Genomic DNA, 19,430 nt, shown 5'->3' on the forward strand with positions numbered 1-19,430 from the left:
TTCGTGTGCGCGCTGTTTGATTGACAGCTCCGGCACGCTCCTTTAAGTTTGCCTCGCACCGTACGAGTGGCCGTTACGCAGCACCACGGCGACTAACTGTCGCGAGCAAATGTATTTTGTTGTCTCGATCGATGACTTATCGTAATTTCCGGACTATAAGCCGTGACTTTTTTCCAAACTTTTGGACCCTGCGGCTTATAGTCAGGTGCGGCTAAATATAAGATTTTTTTCGTGATTTTTGTGATGACTTGATCACTTTTACTCTTAATACTATTATATACAGTAAAAGCTACAAAACAAACTGACCAATAACTCGTTTTCAAATCAGACGAGTAAAAACTGGTCAAATATTTTTAAAAAAAGATATTAAAAGTGAAGACAATTTGTAATTCTAGTAATGACACACGAATTTGATGCACAATTTGTCTTCGCGGGCCACATAAAATGATGTGGCGGGCCGTATCTGGCCCCCGGGCCTTGAGTTTGCTCTAAACCCTTTCTCTTACTCTGCCATGTCACTCAGAGATTACACAAAGCGCTGTTTGGACCATCTGCGTTGTATTAAAACCCAATCAATCAGCATTTAAATTCAATTCTTCTGATATTTTGCTCACCAAAAACAAGTTGTAATGAATGTGAACTTTTAATGCATTTTATTCAGAAGGTTACTTTGAACCTTAAATGGCGGCGCGGCGTACTTATGGATTTTTACGGCCTCCGGCCTCCCGGATGACCGAGCTCCTCACCCTATCGCTAAGGGAGAGCCCGGACATCCTGCGAAGAAAACTCATTTCGGCCGCTTGTATCCGGGATCTCGTTCTTTCGGTCACGACCCATAGCTCGTGACCATAGGTGAGGGTAGGAGCGTAAATCGACCGGTAAATTGAGAGGTTTGCCTTTTGGCTCAGCTCTCTCTTCACCACAACGGACCGGTACAGGGTCCGCATTACTGCCGACGCTGCACCGATCCGCCTGTCGATCTCGCGCTCCATCCTCCCCTCACTCGTGAACAAGACTCCAAGATACTTGAACTCCTCCACTTGGGGCAGGATCTCATCCCCGATCCGGAGAGGGCATTCCACCCTTTTCCGATCGAGGACCATGGACTCGGATTTGGAGGTGCTGACCCTCATCCCGACCGCTTCACACTCGGCTGCGAACCGTTCCAGCGAGAGCTGGAGATCACGGCCTGAAGAAGCCAACAGCACCACGTCATCTGCGAAAAGCAGAGACGCGATGCTGAGGTCCCCAAACCGGACCCCCTCAACGCCTCGGCTGCGCCTAGAAATTCTGTCCATAAAAATTATGAACAGAATCGGTGACAAAGGGCAGCCTTGGCGGAGTCCAACCCTCACTGGGAACGAATCCGACTTACTGCCGGAAATGCGGACCAGACTCTGGCATCGGTGATACAGGGACGGAACCGCCCTCAGTTGGCTCGGCACCCCGTACTCCCGAAGCACCCTCCACAGAACCTCCCGAGGGACACGGTCGAACGCCTTCTTCAAGTCCACAAAACACATGTGGACTGGTTGGGCGAACTCCCATGCACCCTCGAGGATCCTGCCGAGGGTGTAGAGCTGGTCCACTGTTCCACGGCCAGGACGAAAGCCACACTGTTCCTCCTGAATCCGAGGTTCGACCTCCCGACGGACCCTCCTCTCCAGCACCCCTGAATAGACCTTACCAGGGAGGCTGAGGAGTGTGATTCCCCTGTAATTGGAACACACCCTCCAGTCCCCCTTCTTAAAGAGGGGAACCACCACCCCAGTCTGCCAATCCAGAGGCACTGTCCCCGATGTCCACGCAACGTTGTAGAGGCGTGTCAGCCATGACAGCCCCACAACATCCAGAGCCTTTAAGAACACCGGGCGGATCTCATCCACCCCCGGGGCCTTGCCACCGAGGAGTTTTTTTAACTACCTCAGTGACTTCGACCCCAGAGATTGGAGAATCCGCCTCAGAGTCTCCAGGCCCTGCTTCCTCAATGGAAGGCGTGTAGGTGGAATTGAGGAGGTCTTCGAAGTATTCTCCCCTCCGACTCAAGACGTCCCGAGTCGAGGTCAGCAGCACGCCATCCCCACTGTAAACAGTGTTGACGTTGCACTGCTTCCCCCTCCTGAGACGCCGGATGGTGGACCAGAATTTCCTCAAAGCCGTCCGAAAGTCATTCTCCATGGCCTCACCAAACTCCTCCCACGCCCGGGTTTTTGCCTCAGCAACCGCCGAAGCCGCGTTCCGCTTGGCCATCCGGTACCTGTCAGCTGCCTCCGGAGTCCCGCAGGCCAAAACGGCCCGATAGGACTCCTTCTTCAGCTTGACGGCATCCCTTACCGCCGGTGTCCACCAGCGGGTTCGGGGATTGCCGCCACGACAGGCACCAACGACCTTACGGCCACAGCTCCGGTCGGCCGCCTCAACAATGGAGGCGCGGAACATGGTCCACTCAGACTCAATGTCCCCCGCCTCCCCCGGGACGTGGGAAAAGCTCTGCCGGAGGTGGGAGTTGAAACTCTTCCTGACAGGAGATTCTGCCAGACGTTCCCAGCAGACCCTCACAGAGCGTTTGGGTCTGCCAGGTCGGACCGGCATCTTCCCCCACCATCGGAGCCAACCCACCACCAGGTGGTGATCAGTTGACAGCTCCGCCCCTCTCTTCACCCGAGTGTCCAAAACATGCGGCCGCAAATCCGATGACACGACTACAAAGTCGATCATCGAACTGCGGCCTAGGGTGTCCTGGTGCCAAGTGCACACATGGACACCCTTATGCTTGAACATGGTGTTCATTATTGAAAATCCATGTCAAGCACAGAAGTCCAACAATAGAACACCGCTCGGGTTCAGATCGGGGGGGGGCGTTCCTCCCAATCACGCCCTTCCAGGTCTCACTGTCATTGCCCACGTGAGCATTGAAGTCACCCAGTAGAACGATGGAGTCCCCAGAAGGAGCGCTCTCCAGCACTTCCTCCAGGGACCCCAAGAAGGGTGGGTACTCTGAGCTGCTGTTTGGTGCATAGACACAAACAACAGTCAGGACCCGTCCCCCCACCCGAAGGCGGAGGGAGGCTACGCTCTCGTTCACCGGGGTGAACCCCAATGTGCAGGCGCCCAGCCGGGGGGCAATAAGTATGCCCACACCTGCTCGACGCCTCTCACCGTGGGCAACTCCAGAGTGTAAGAGAGTCCAGCCCCTCTCGATAGGGCTTGTACCGGAACCCAAACTGTGCGTGGAGGCTAGTCCGACGATATCTAGTCGGAATTTTTCTGCCTCGCACACCAGCTCGGGCTCCTTTCCAGCCAGAGAGGTGACATTCCATGTCCCAAGAGCCAGCTTCTGCAGCCGGGGATCAGACCACCAAGGTCCCTGCCTTTGGCTGCCGCCCAGCACACATTGCACCCGACCCCTTTGGCCCCTCCCACAGGTGGTGAGCCCATGGGAAGGGGGATCCACGTTTCCTTTTCGGGCTATGCCCGGCCGGGCCCCATGGGCGAAGGCCTGGCCACCAGACGCTCGCCTTCGAGCCCCGCCTCCAGGCCTGGCTCCAGAGGGAGGCCCCGGTGACCCGCGTCCGGGCGAGGGAAAACGAAGTCCATTTATTTCAATCGTCATAAGGGGCTTCTGTGAGCCGTGCTTTGTCTGGCCCCTCACCTAGTCGCTCGCTAGTTTAATGTAATTTAGCGCTTCGTGCATGAATAACATTAGCATGAACAGACCCTTTTCACACTCAAAGAAATGCATAAAACCGACGACGAAAGAGAGACTGAGAAAGTGTGAGGCGAAGGATATCTAACGCTATTCCAATCGGACACTAAGGAGGAAGACTTCGATGATTTCAGTGCTCAGGAGGAAGATGAAGACGGCTCTTTTTTTACTTTTACTGGTATGTTTTTTTTAACCAGCCCTGTTAGTGCTGTGCTATCGTGTTGCTGCTGTCTTGCTGCTGTGTTACCGTCGCGTCTCAGTGACTTTGCTGTGTTACTTCCGTGTTGCTGCGGTATTACTGCCGCGTCACAGGCAGTGTTTGGAAAGAAATGTTAAGGTATGTTATTAAAGCTTTAAAAAAACTTTGTGTCCAGTCTTTCTTTGCTAATAACTCGCGTGCACACTTCCGCGTTGCTGCGGTACTACTGCTGCGTCACAGGCAATGTTTCGAAAATCATGTTCAAGTGTGTTATTAAAACGTTAAAAAGGCTTTCTATGTACTGTCTTTCTTTGTAAAAAATTCGTGTGCACGTGCGGCTTATAGTCCGGTGAGGCTTATGTAAGAAAAAAACTGACATATCCCTGAATTTTAGCCGGTGCGGTTTATAATCCGGTGCGGCTTATAGTCAGGCAATTACGGTATGTTTGGTGTGTTGCCGAGAGTATTTCATTTATGGTTATTCATTATTATTTTTTGCCAATAATTCAGTAAATTAATCAAAACTGAACCACGTCTTCCCTCCTGTGTTCTGACCGACACCCGGGGGCGAAAAGAGCATAACCATCCGAGCCAACCATACACCAACAATAACGGTAGCAGTTTGCATTATTTTATTGCAAGGTTTTTCCTTATCCATTTCAAAAACCAGAAGCCATTCATTTACAAATGTGATTGCACTTTAGTTTACATTTTTAAATGTTCAGATATTAAGATGTAATAGACAGTTTTTGTATGATTTGAATGAGGCAAAATATCTTTTTTTTTTCTCTCGAATATATTGTTATAATCATTTGTTTCAGATGTACTGTAATTATTTTCTGTATAAAAATTAAATTTGGTGTTCAAAAAGTATTTTTTCAAACTTGAGTCTTGAAAAAGAGGGGGTCGTCTTATATTCGGGCCAATACGGTACAACTGTTTGAAAATCTTTCTCAACCCATATTCAATTGAATACACTACAAAGACAACATATTTAATGTTCAAACTGATAAACTTAATTGTTTTTTCCCAAATAATAATTAACTTAGAATTTCATGGCTGCAACACGTCCAGTAGAAATTGGGAAAGGCGGCAAAAAATACTAAGAAAGCTGACAAAAGCTCGTCAAACATCTATTTGGAACATCCCACATGCGATCAGGCTAATTGGGAACAGGTGGGTACCATGATTGGGTATAAAAAAAAAGCCACCCCAAACTTGCTCAGTCATTCACAAACAAGGATGGGCGAGGTTCACCACTTTGTCCACAACTGCGTGAGAAAATAGTTTAACAGTTTAAGAACAACATTTCTAAAAGCAAAATTGCAAGGAATTTAGGGATTTCAACATCTACGGTCCATAATATCATCTAAAGGTTTAGAGAATCTGGTGAAATCACTGCACGTAAGCGCCACGGCCGAGACTGAATGAATGAATGACCGTGACTTCGATCCCTCAGACGGCACTGCCTTAAAAACCGACATGAGTGTGTAAAGGATATCACCAAATGGGCTCAGGAAAACTTCAGAAAACCACTGTCAGTAAATACAATTCTTCACTACATCAGTAAGTGCGGGTTAAAACTCTACGTACCATGCAAAGCAAAACCCGTTTATGAACAACATCCAGAAATGGTGCCGGGTTCTCTGGGCCCGAGCTCATGTAAAATGGACTGATGCACAATGGAAAAGTGTTTTATGGTCCGATGAGTCCAGTTTTCGAATTCTTTGTTAACACTGGACGTCATGTCCTCCGGACCAAAGAGGAAGCAGACCGTCCGTACTGTTATCAACGCAAAGTTCAAAAGCCAGCATCTGTGATGGTATGGGGGTGCATTAGTTCCCATGGCATGGGTGACTTACATTTCTGTGAAGGCAACATAAATGCTGAAAAGTACATACAGATATTGGAGCAACATATGTTGCCATCCAAGCGACGTCTTTTTTATGGACGCCACTGCTTATTTCAGCAAGATAATGCCAAGCCACATTCTGCACGTGTTACAACAGTGTGGCGTCGAAGTATAAGAGTCCAGGTTCTCCCCTGGCCCGCTTGCAGTCCAGACCTGTCTCCCATTGAAAATGTGTGGCGCATTATGAAGCGTAAAATACGACAGGGAAGACCCCGGATTGTTGAACAACTTAAGCGGTTCATCAAGCAATAATGGGAAATAATTCCACATGAGAAGCTAAGAGAATTAGTCTCCTCCCTTCCAAAATGTTTATTGAGTATTTTTAAAAGGAAAGGTGATGTAACGAAGTGGTAAACATGCCCTTTCCCAACTTCTACTGCACGTGTTGCAGCCATGAAATTCTAAGTTAATTATTATTGGAAAAATAAAATAAAGTTAATGAGTTCGAGCATTAAATAGGTTGTCTTTGTAGTGTATTCAATTGAATATAGGTTTAAAATGATTTTCAAATCATTGTATAGTGGAGGCTCGGTTTTCGAACACAATCCGTTCCAAAAGGCTGTTCGAGAAGTGAATCGTTCGAGTTCCGAATCATATTTTCCCATTACAAATAATGGAAGAAAAATTAATCCGTTCCAAGCTAAAAAAAAAAAAAAACAACGCCTTTTTTAAGCATTTTTTTCATTTGAGCATTTTTTGTCCAATCACGCAACTGCAACGTACCACCAAACGTGCAACCGTAGCTTGCCGCCGACCGCGCAACTGCACTGCGCTGGTCGCATTATTGTGACAGAGCCGTCGCTGAAATTTAGAGAATATTTTTATAGTCCTGCTGTACTTTCCAAAATTTAAGTGGACATCAGTGCACAGGGAGCTTAATTTTGTCCGATCGCGCAACTGCAGCGCGCCGCCGAATGCACAACCCTGGTCACATTATTGTGACAGAGCAGTCGCTAAAATTTAGAAAATATTTTTAAAGTCCTAATGTACTTTCCAAAATTTAAATGGACCTCTGAGCGCAGGGAGATGAATTTGGTCCGATCGCGCAACCGCGGCGCGCCGGGCGCTCAGTGTTGCATTGCTTTAGGATGGCTTTACTGCTCCCACTTGCTTCCTTTGGAGGCATGATTAGAGTTAATGCAATCCTCAGAGTAACGAGAACGTAATTACGAACGGAGTCAGTTGGCATGCGGGTCCTCTCGGCTCATCTCGCGAGGTTCGACAACCGAATTTCGTACGACATCCGAAGCAAAAAAATCGCAAATTTTTTGTTCGAATACCCATTTGTTCGAGAACCGGGACGTTTGAAAACCGAGGCTCCGCTGTATTTTGTTTTTATTTACATTTTACACAATTTTCCAACTTCAACCGAATCTGGTTTGTTCCAGTACTACTTTACTGTTTGTACTAATACTACTAAAATGCACATTTATATTTGTCATTGTGAGTACTATAATGGGTCTATTTGTGTTGTAGACAATAAGAACAGGATATTTGGTTAATTTTTACACATTACAACATTTCTTGCAATTTATCGTTCCATTTTTTTTCAATCGTGTATAGGAATCTGTTTTAAATTTGCTAATTTATTTTATTTAATTCCCCAATTTCACTTGATTTTTTTGGGGGGTTTGGTCTTTGGATTATTTCTATTTTATGCGTGGCAGCGACTGCAGGGAGGTCACTATTGTTTTTGTTGAAATTTGTAGGTCCTGAGCAGCGACTACTGCGGGGTACCTACTGTTTTTGTAGAAATTATTTTGCTTGTTTTTCTTTGTAAATGATAGAATTTTTGACACCTTAAACATACACAAAAACCTACCAAACGTTGCACACTCATCAGCTCTGTTGAAAAATTTGATATTTAGTGTGAATGCTACACCATTCACTTTATTAGTGTGAGGGTGAAGGCCTTCACACTTATGTTATTCTACACCATTTACTTTATAGTGTGAAGGCAATAACCTTCACACTTATACAAATAGTAATAATAATAATAATAACTAGAAAATGCAATTCCTGGAGAAATTGCGTGTGAAGGTGAAGAAGTTGAATAAATACTTGGGGAATGCTGCAGAATGATGTTTAAAGTCGGAAGCGGTGTGCGAGGAGGCAGAAGAGGGGCAAGCGCGGAGGCGTCCGGGCCAGACTAGCGGCCAACCCAACTCGCCCGGCCGTGCCTTCCATTCTTTTGGCGAATGTTCGATCGCCGGACAACAAAATGGATTACATTCGACTGCTGAGATCTACGAGACGGACAGTGAGTACCTGCTGTTTGCTTGTGTTCACTGAGACTTAGTTGACTGTCAACATTCCAGACTCTGGAGCAGCTAGCGTGCTATCGAGCAGACCGGGCCATTGTAAAGGGGGGAAAATCGCGAGGAGGGGGAATCTGTGTCTACATCCGTGACAAATGGTACCGAGACTCTGTGGTTGTATGCAGGCACTGCTCGCCACTGGCGGAGTTTGTGATCATTAAGTGCCGTCCTTTTTACCTGCCAAGGGAATTTACTGCGATTCTGCTAGTCGCGGTATACATCCCAACACTGAAAGCGACAGGATCACGGCTCTTAGTGAACTGTACCAGGCTGTCAGTGAACAACAGACGGTGCACCCTGACGGTTTCACCATCTTTGCTCGGGAATTTAATCATGCTAACCTAAAGTCTGTTTTTCCAAGGCTTCACCAGCATGTTCATTTTCCAACACGTGGTGACAGCTTCCTGGACCTGGTCTACACTACACATAAAGGAGCTTTCAAAGCCACCCCCTTCCCCCATATTGGGCTTTCTGACCATATCGCTGTTATGCTTATGCCCGCATACAGACAAAGAGTGAAAGCATCTAGGCCGGTTCGCAGGCGGGTAAGATCCCCCGGGATGAGCTGGACGAAGTGGCTGGGGAGAGGGAAGTCTGGGAGTCCCTCCTAAAGCTGCTGCCCCTGTGACCCGACCCCGGATAAGTGGAATAAAATGGATAGACGGACTATGAATTTTTGATTTTTTTTGTGGAGGGATTCCACGATGTACTGAAGCCGCGATAAATGAACCGCGATATAGCGAGGGATTACTGAATATCCCTATACACATATACCCACAAGTATGTCCATGCATACATACATATCCATGCATACATACATATCCATGCATACATACATATCCATGCGCACACACACGCGCGCGCAAACACACACACACACACACACACACACACACACACACACACACACACACACAATGACAATCAATGACGATAAGTCCTTGTACCCGCAAAACAACATATTTTTGTACATTTTTTTTGAACTGGTGGATATTTGAACTTTGCTTGAGTTCCTCACTTACTGTTCCATAGTTTGACCCCGGTTTGTCCCTGGCCCTCAGCAGCCTAAGGACAGCCCCTGTCAGCCATGGCTTCCAGTTAGCCCGAGTGACGATGCATTTTGTGTGTGTCACATCATCAATGCACTTCGAGATGTAAGAGGAAACAGAGTCACTATAGTCCTCTATGTCCGTCTGATTGTTGCAAAAGGCTGCCTGCTTAAACATTCCCCAGTTAGTTGTGTCAAAGCAGTCTCGAAGCGCATCAGAGGCACCCTCAGGCCACACTCTTTCCAGTTTGCGTACCGAGCCAAACGTTCCTCTGAGGATGCCATCTGCTCTGCCCTCCACTCAACCCTCGTCCACCTGGAGAGAAGGGACTCACTCGTATGTGAGATTGCTGTTTGTGGACTTCAGTTCTGCATTCAACACCATTGTACCACAGCGATTCATCTGCAAACTCGACAAGCTGGGCCTCAGTACCTACCACTGCGACTGGCTACTGGACTTTCTCTGTCAGAGGCCTCAGGTAGTACGTGTTGGCGACAAAATCTCCGCCAGCATGACGCTGAGCACGGGGCCCCCCCAAGGCTGTGTGCTCAGTCCGCTGCTCTTCACCCTGCTGACACATGACTGCACTGTAACTTACAGCAGCAATATGCCGACGACACGACTGGTGGGTCTCATTACCGAGGGCGATGAGTCTCAATACAGGTCGGAGGTCGACCTTCTGGCCATGTGGTGCAGGGACAACAACCTCCTGCTGAACGTCAACAAGACCAAGGAGATTGTTGTTGACTTCCGAAAGGGTCGCACCCAGCACCTGCCACTGACCATCGACGGTGCTGTGGTGGAGAGAGTGAGCAGCACCAGATTCCTGGGGGTGCATATCAGTGAGGACCTCTCCTGGACCACCAACACTGCATCACTGGCGAAGAAAGCTCAGCGCCGCCTGTACTTCCTGCGGAAACTCAGACGAGCAAGTGCCCCCCCCCCCCCGGCCATCATGACCTCATTCTACCGTGGCACCATTGATGTGAGTCACCCCGCTCACTATTTGTTTGATCTTCTGCCCTCTGGGAAGAGGTATGCGAGCCCGCACCACCAGACTCACCAACAGCTTCATACTCCAGGCTGTTAGGATCCTGAACTCTCTCCTCCCTCCTGCTTAACGTCCTGTATTTTTGCGCTATATTCTGACTGTCTGCTGTATGCACACTTGCTCCATTTTTGCTCCTCTTATTTATTATGTTATTTGTTTATTTATTATTTATTCATCACTCTTATTTATTCATAGTTTGTGCCTTCTTGTTTTTACTTTTTGTGTTGTTTACTTGTATGTATATTGTGTACTATGTCTTGTCACCGTGGGATAGTGGGAAACGTAATTTCGATCTCTTTGTATGTGTTGCATGTGAAGAAATTGACAATAAAGCAGACTTTGACTTTGACTTTGAATTGGTTGAAAAATGTAGAAATTAGAAGGGAAAAACGAAATTTAGCAAAATTTGGTGTGAATTTCAAAATTGAAAATGTGGAATTTTGGTAAATGTGAATATGTTGAATAGGTAGTTAAAAGATGAACAGTGAAAAGTTGGAACGGGTTGAATCAGATAAAAAATGTAGAAATTATGAGTGAAAAATGAACTTTTGGAAAATTTGGCGTTAACTTCAAAATTGAAAATTTGGAATATTTGGTAAGTTGAAAGTTGTGGAGTACGTAGGCAAAAGATGAACAATTGAAAGTTGGAAAGGGTTGAATCGGTTGAAAAATGAAGTTAAAGCAAATGTTCAAACCCCATAGAGAATGAATGGTAATTTAAAAACAAAAATTGTGGCAACATTTTTTGAAATTTGGAACAAATCAAAATATACTGGTTCAGACGAAATGTACGTGTTCAGGAGGTTCACTTTTGGTGTTAAAATGTTGAAACGGGTTGAATTAGACAACAATTATAAAAGTTAGAGCAAATTTAGCTATCTAGGGCACCTTTTGTTGAAATAAGGTCACTTCCAGTTTATTTGGGGCACATCCGGTTTAATTTAGGGCACTTCCGGTTTGAAAAGGTAACTTCTGGTTCATTTAGGTCACTTCCGGTTTGATTTGGGGCACTTCCCGTTCATTCTGGGTTCATTCGGGGCACTTCAGGGTCAATCCAAGTTTACTTGTATTATTGCCCAGTGATGTCTCTGAGACTGAGTGGTTTGAGTTCATCAGAGCAACAGCCTGCGGAAAGAAGCTGTGTCTGTGTCTGCTGGTTTTGGCGTACAGCGCTCTGTAACGCCGGCCAGAAGGGAGTACCGTATATTTCGGACTATAAGTCGCAGTTTTTTTCATAGTTTGGCGGGGGGGGGGGGGGGGCGACTTATACTGAGGAGCGACTTATATGTGAATTTTTTAACAAATTTTCAAAATTCCCCAAAAAATAAATAAATGTGAAACCGCGATAAACGAACCACGATGTAGCAAGAGATTACTGTAATTTGAATTTCAAGTGACGTCAGCGGCGGCTGTGCGGTTGTTTACATAAAGGACAAAGATTTGATCACGGGATGACGAAGGGCCCCACGTACTACCAGCATCATTAGCGGCTTTGTTTGTAAGTGACACGGAGGACGAAGAGTTTGAAGGATTTAATGATTTGGAGTGACGCAGATGGTTTGAAAAACTATTATTGCTTTTACGCATGCCCGGTCCTACTCCACGGAGCTCTCTTTCACCGCCATGGATTGAAGTCGGGGGCCGGCGCTCGGCCGGTTGACTGTCCGGGGACGGTGGATGGGGCTCGGACATGGCTTCTACGCACGCCCGGTCCTACTCTACGGAGCTGTCTTTCTCCTCCGTGGATGGAAGTCGGGGGCCGGTGCTCGGCCGGGTTGCTGTCCTGGGAGGGTGGATGGGGCTCGGACATGGCTTTTACACATGCCCAGTCCTATTCTATGGAGCTCTCTTCCACCTTGTCCGTGGCTGGAAGTGCCACCTCCGGGAATGGAAGTCCACGGCGCCACACGCCTGGAAGTCGTCGCCGGTGCTTGGGTCTGCGTGGCGGTGAACTATTTGTTATAGTTATTTGATATATATTATTTCATATAGCAACTTGTATATGTTTTTATCGTTACAGTTCAGTAGTTGTTGGCTCGTTGAACTCTTGTTTTGTTAAATAAAGAGCCGTTTACTAAACCCACGTCTTTCCTTGTACTTTGTTAACGCTATAATATAGTTATATACTAGATCTGTGAAATAACGACGAGGCTGACGTCAGGGTGCACGCGCGTTGTTGACAAAGGACGAAGAATTTGATCGATGGATTTAATGATTTGGAGTGACACAGATGGTTTGATAATATTGCTTATATAGTAATTATTTGATATATAATTTATATATCGTTATATGGGCCTGTGGAATATTGGCTATCAGCGGCGCGCACCCGGTTGTTGACATAAAGGACGATTGATGGATTTAATGAATTGGAGTGACACAGATGGTTTTATAAACGTGTTATTAATGTAATAGTTATTTGAATAACTCTGAATGTTACGTCAGGCCCGTTCTCAGCTCTTCGTTTGTGTTTATGTCACGTTAGCATACCTATTGTTTAGCCTGTTTTTGCTCGTTCATGTCTGTTCTTGGTGTTTTATTTTGTCGAATAAATTTCCCCCAAAATGCGACTTACATGTTTTTTTGCACGTTATTGTGCATTTTATGGCTAATGCGACCTATATTCCGGAGCGACTTTTAGTCCGAAAAATACGGTAGTTCGAACAAACTGTGACCTGGGTGAGAAGGGTCTGTACGTACTTCCGTTGCCATTGGTCCATAAATACTTTTGTTTGTGCAAAGTATGTACCCCCGCCGATTTGCACAAACGGTAGGATTCATTTATCAATAAAAATAAATACTACCGGTTGTGCAATTCTGTAAAATTGTTTTGTGTGGCTTCCGCCACGCAGAGACGTAATATACAGGCGTAATATGTAGGTAGACCTGATGAATCAATCAGCGTACATTACGTTTTACATAGATAAGTGTGGTAAACCAATCAGAGGACTTCACGTAACACAGAGTATGTACCTCTGCCGCCATTGATAAATAAATACTACCGTTTGTGCAAAAAAACAAAAACAACAAAAAAACAGCATTGTGACCCTCTAAAATGGCAGAGACAAAGAGACATGCTTATGAGGCACAATTAGAGCTTTCTGGAAAGCCGGGATCATTGCTGAAGATCAACGTGACAACGACGAGACACTGAACTTGGCATGTTTAATGGTGAACTTGCCCAACTGTTTAATTTGGATACAGAAGTTGAGGATTTTGATGGATTTGCGCATCAATATCAATTAACAATGCGAGTACAATACAGGACATGATTAAAAAGTAGAATAAAGGACAACAAAACTTTCTATCGTTCCATGCAAATCACTATGACCCAGCTGCTTTGTCATCAGGGAAATGTCACCCTCAGACCCTTGCATTGGAGTTTGGAGTGAACTTGTCACGCATGTGAATAGAAAATAAGTAGTAATAATTAACAACGTCAAAGTCCGGTGCCACTTTTATGTCTTTTTCAACTTTATTTAGCATTTTATGGCTGGTGCAACTCATACTCCGGAGCTACTCATAGTCCGGAAAATATGGTAAATATAATAAGGGAAAAAAAAATAAAGGTTTTAACTTCACGGCTTTTGCCTATCATGGGTTGTTTTCGGAACGTAACTGTTTCAGTAATTGTATATAAGTTGTCCCATATTTACTCAAAATTATTGTGTGTTGTGCTAGATAGCTTAGCAAGAACAGAAAAAAAAATCTAGTTGCATTGTTCCACAGGAAAGCAGCACTCAGCAGCTTCTAGATGTCTCACTAACCACGTCCGAGGATGTGTCAGCTGTAGTGGTGTCAGCCAGCTGAAGAGGAACAACAATTCCATTTATTGGAATGATAGCTGAACAACGTGGCGACACGACTCCTATCGGTTCGAACAACAATCCATTTATCGGAATGTTAGCTGAACAATGTGGCGACACGGCTCCTATATGTTTGAACAACACCCCATTTATTGCTATGTTAGCTGAACAGCGTTGCTACAGTTTCATAATTCCCTCCCTTTAGTGTTGCAACGCCTATGTAACCAGGGCATCCTAAACAGAAAAAAAGGAGGCAAAACAGAGTGCTCCAGAACTGATCGAGATTGTAACTGAGTGCTCTCTGTCGTTCTCCTCGGGATTAAAGCTATTACTGGTTGTTTTCTCTTCTCTGTTTTCAGTGTTTAATAAGTATCTGACAGTAACCCCAGCAAAAAATGAGGGATTACTGTATATGCTTCTCTTCTGAGCACATAACTTGCAGATTTGTGGTTAAGGTCTGAGTCAGTAAAGTTAGTCTGATTTCAAACTTTATGGTACCGCAGCACAGTACAGGTCTTTTTTGACATCCAATAATGGTAGCTGTTCAAGAAGGGTATCATTAGTTTTGAAAGCACTTCTAAATGCAAAAAGAGAAGAAGTTAGCACTTAATGCTACGTTTGACTAGCTAGTAAGCAAAGCCTCTTCAATCATCCAAGATTCAACTTTATCAACTTCAACCATTTCTTCTTCTTCTCGTCACGGGGAAATTGATTAAAAAAAATAGGTCTTTGTTACACAGCATTGCACCATTTTTTGCGTAGCGGGATAGCTAATACGTAGCATAAAAAGGGGGAAGTGAGTTGATGACGTAGGCACTAGCCATCCCCAAAGAGGCTAGTGCGACTTATACTCTGGTGCAACTTATAGACTATTTTCTGGTTTGTAAATTTGAAATTAGTCCTATTTTTAAATAAAGGGATGGGAATTCAATTATTTTTATCTGTTAATACAATAGTCAACTGATTAATATATCTTTAAATGCAGCCCTAGAGTATACGTTTGGTTCCATTCTTAGTTTTTTTTTTATATGTATATATTTTAAATACCAACAGGGAGCTGTTTGCATTCCTTAAAGTTTTTATTTTCACACATTTATTTCTTATAGGTGATACATTTACAATCTGCTCTGGATGAGTCACAGCTGATTCAGAAACAGCTGAAAGAAAAGCTTGACTTACAAACCAAGGTGCTGAATAATAAGATGGATGAGATACGGTTTCTGAATGAAGACACTCAGAGTTCATGTACATCAGAGTTCTTGGATCTGCAGAAAAATGTTCTGGAGTTAGAGGACATAAAGGTGAAGGAGACATTTATGAGCACTTTTGTTGCACACAAAATATGGATGTATCGTGTTGTGTGGTAGGGCTTTATTAGTTTTTATCTTGCAGTTGGAGTTGGAACTGGCACTAAAGGAATCAAAGTACAAAGAGCATCAGCTAGAATTGACCAATAGGGGCCTACAGCACAACCTCAAGCAAACCACAGAGGAGAAAAACAATGAAGCTGCCACCTGGTATGCAGCATTGGAGGTAAATATTCGGTTGTACTAACTGTGTTGATTTGATTTTGATTTTTTATGTCCCACATGTGGAAATTCCATTTTGCAGCAGCCATGAGGTGTTAGAAAAGAATGGAGCTGATGTAAGTGGCTGAAACTCATCTGCCGCTGGAAGTAAAATAAAAAATATTAATTTACAAAAATATCACATGAAATAACAATATGACAGAAAATATCACAAAGGATTGCCAATAAAACAAACACAATCCCTATCTCTCCAAAAATGAATCTTTTACAGATAGGTCTGTGTATGATGCACTGCCTGGGGGTATCATTCATACGTCTAAAATTGAAAATCAACTCCTTAATTGTGGATTCATTACAAACTCTTGATATATACAGTATTTTCTGCACTATAAGGTGCACTGTATTATAAGGCGCACCTTCATTGGATTTTTTATTTTAGAAATTTTTTTTCATGTATGGGGCGCACCGGATTAAAAGGCACATAGAATAAAACAGGGGTGGGCAATTCCGGTCCTCGACGGCCGGTGTCCTGCATGTTTTCTATGTCACCCTGTTGCAATACACCTGATTCAAATGGTCAGATAATTAGCAAGGTCTGCAGAAGCTGGATAACAATCCTGATCATTTCAATCAGGTGTGTTTCAGCAGGGAGACTTGCCCACCCCTGGAATAGAAGCATCAAACTGGGGTTGACTAGAGTTGCGTTATGCATCCACTAGATGGAATTCTGCTAAAGGAAATGTCAACCCAGTCAATGAGGTAAAAATCCAACTCCCATTCCATATGAAAGTGATACGGTTTGGCTTCTTACTTGGTCCAGCCACCCCACTCATTTTTGATGGTCATAAACTTTCTTTAATTTAAAAGAAAAAGGCGGTTGCGTGCGTTTATGCGTAATGCGTTGATTAGCTTGTGTCTGCACAGCCAAACATGCTGCGGTGAGGGGGTGTGGTCACTATTGCGCATATGCGGTTCACTCTGATTGCCTCTCGCCAGGCTTACCTGTATGTCAATCAAGCGATGGGATGGATTCTAGCCTATAGAAGAAATGTATTTTTTTTTTTATTAAATGTCATGCGATCGACTAGTAGTAGATTACTTCTGTGACACTCCTGACCACGGTTGCCGTATTTCTGAAAGTGATGCGACCTTGTAATTTACTAGTCGCACTGAAACGTAATGAAGCATTTTTGCCTAGCGCTGTGAACAACTAGTATGAATCAACAAATGCATCCATATTTAAGGCGCTCTACATTACAAGGTGCACTGTTTTTTTTTGTAGTAAATTTTAAGTTTTTAAGTGCGCCTTATATTGTGGAAAATACCGTGAATATTAATTTGGGGGTTAAGGAGAATGTGTGGAGACTCAGAGGGAACCGTACAGAGGAGTTACTCGTAAGATTTTTTCAATGGCATGAGTGGTTTGCCCGTAAATTTCACAAAGGGCCATTAGGATGGATAATCCATGACATAGCTGTGTATGGACATTAAATGTTCCTCTAAAATTCTGTTTATCTGGTGTTTAGCACAAAAAGTATTGAAACTGTCGTATACTGCTGTTGTGTTTTTCTGAACATTAAACAAAATGTTCAGAATTACATTGTGGTGTGTCTTTTCCAAGTAAATTACACAGAGAAGACGATGGGTAGAAAAATGTGGATTTCATGTTGAGTTCAGCTAGGATGAAGTGAGTTTCAAGCTTCTGCTCCTCCTATAGTGCGGAAAATCAGAATCACAATCTGCTTTATTGACCAAGTTTGTGCATGTCAAACAGGGAATTTGACTCCGGTTGACTTCAGCCTCTGTACAACATTTTAGTGACTGACAACATTTAGGTAACTAATAACATTTAGGTGACGAGAGCAGAATTTTATTGCACAGTGATGACTCTGAGTCTCTATGAGTGGTGAGAGTTCATCAGAGCGACAGCCTCGGGTAAGAAGCTGTGTCTGTGTCTGCTAGTTTTTGTGTACAGCACTCTGTAACGCCGTCCGGAGGGGAGGAGTTTGAACAGACTGTGTCCTGCGTGAGAAGGGTCTGCGGACATGTTACTTAATAATAATAATCATTAAATTTGTATAGAGCTTTTCAAAGACCCAAAGATACTTACAGGGAAACAAGGCCAGAACCAGTGATGTGCGGTGAGAAGGGAGTTGCAGTAGTCAAGCCGGGATGAGATGAAAGCATGGATGAGGGATTCAGCGGCAGGGAGAGAGAGGCAGTGTCGGATTTTGGCGATGCAACGGAGGTGGAAGTAGAAGGTCTTGACAACTGAGCTAACATGAGCGTGGTAGGACAGTGTAGGGTCGAAGATAACGCTGGGGTTGCATGCCAGAGGGGAGGGAGTGATGGTTGAGGAGTCAATGATGAGTGAGATGGGTCCTGTTTTATTGAGGGAGGATTTAATGCCTATGAGAAGGAGCTCTGTTTTGTCACGGTTGAGTTTGAGAAAGTTGTGGGTCAGCCATGTTTTTATTGTAGAGATGCACGTTTCAAGGTGGGTGAGGGGAGGGTTTCGGGTGGGTACGGTGCGTATGTAGAGCTGGGTGTCATCAGCGTAACAGTGGAAGTCCAGATTGAGTTTGCGGATGACATAACCAAGGGGGAAGAGGTAGCAGATGAATAGGAGGGGGATATGAGATGGTAAAGTGTGAGTGGGTTTACTTTCTTGATGTTGCGGTAGGAGATGGTGCGTTTTGTGGGATTATGAGGCGAGGGTAGAGGGCTGGAGAAGAGGATGCAGAGATGATCTGACAGTGGGAAGGCGTGAGGACGGGAGTTGGATACGAGTGGCAATGAAGAGCCTGTGGCCTTTGTCTCGTAAGCAAAAAAAACACAAGGTGTTGCATACTTATCTGGCAATGTCTGCAAAACAATTTAAGCAATCAGCATCTCTCTTTGTCTCTATGATAAAAACAGGAAACTTGACGTTTTCTTGCCGCTCCATCTGAGAGTGTAAAACTGTGGTCAGGCATGTTGTTTCTACGAATTGTCTCGGTAGATGTTCTCTTATTGCAGAGTTGCAAGCTGGTAGCTGCGTCCTGCCTGACCTAGCCGTCACCTCTCTCGTGACCCAGCTGTGACCTTTCTTTTCTGTAGCACAACATAAAAAACAGCAAAGCCAAACAGCAAGCATATATTGCAGTGATATTGCAGTAAGCATTGATTAGAGAACGCATGATAACAAATATATACCGTATTTGCCGGTGTACAGGTCGACTCGGTGTATAAGTCGACCCCCTAAAATTCGACGGAAATTTACGATTTTATGATATATCCTTTGTATAAGTCGAGCTCAATTGTTGCATTATATTAAACTTCAAAATTCAATATGCGAAATTTATTGACGAAATGTGTTCAAATTCCGGGAGGCCGTGCGCATGCGGCTGTTTATAAGCACCGCGGAGGAGATCGCGGCCGGCGAGCTCGCGCACGCCACCCGGCACCAACGGGAGGCCGGAAATAGCTCCAAGCCGAGCGGATAGGCACTTTATAAGCACCGCGGAGGAGATCGCGGCGCCTCATTCGACTTCCAGCGGCCGGCGAGCTCGCGCACGCCGCCCGGCACCAACGGGAGGCCGGAAATAGCTCCAAGCCGAGCGGATCGGCACTTTATAAGCACCGCGGAGGAGATCGCGGCGCCTCATTGGACTTCCAGCGGCCGGCGAGCTCACGCACCCGCCCGGCACATCCGGGAGGCCGTGCGCACGCGCCAAGTGGCCGAAAATAGCCCCCGTCGAGCGGATCGGCTGTTTATAAGCACCGCGGAGGAGATCGCGGCGCCTCATTGGACTTCCAGCGCCCGGCGAGCTCGCGCACCCGCCCGGCACATCCGGGAGGCCGTGCGCACGCGCCAAGTGGCC

The 19,430-nt window shown here is 45.2% G+C and overlaps 1 protein-coding gene across 12 annotated transcripts in view; it reads left to right on the plus strand.

The window, feature by feature from the left end:
• Window positions 1-19,430, plus strand: part of spdl1 (spindle apparatus coiled-coil protein 1) — a 232,230-nt gene that overhangs the window by 32,590 nt on the left and 180,210 nt on the right. For 7 of the 12 annotated variants that reach the window (XM_049740274.2, XM_049740261.2, XM_049740227.2 and 4 more), the window contains 3 exons: window positions 15,145-15,339; window positions 15,431-15,555; window positions 15,650-15,683. The exons of 1 other annotated variant lie outside the window; for it this stretch is intronic. In XM_049740274.2, the coding sequence (XP_049596231.1) occupies window positions 15,145-15,339; window positions 15,431-15,555; window positions 15,650-15,683 (354 nt within the window). Of the gene's footprint in view, window positions 1-13,961; window positions 14,107-15,144; window positions 15,340-15,430; window positions 15,572-15,649; window positions 15,684-19,430 lie in introns of all 12 variants that reach the window. 4 more of the 12 variants (XM_049740232.2, XM_049740249.2, XM_049740288.2 and 1 more) reach the window with 2 other exon arrangements.

The sequence above is a fragment of the Syngnathus scovelli genome, chromosome 1, assembly GCF_024217435.2.
Source record: "Syngnathus scovelli strain Florida chromosome 1, RoL_Ssco_1.2, whole genome shotgun sequence".
In the NCBI taxonomy this organism is placed as follows: Eukaryota; Metazoa; Chordata; class Actinopteri; order Syngnathiformes; family Syngnathidae; genus Syngnathus; species Syngnathus scovelli.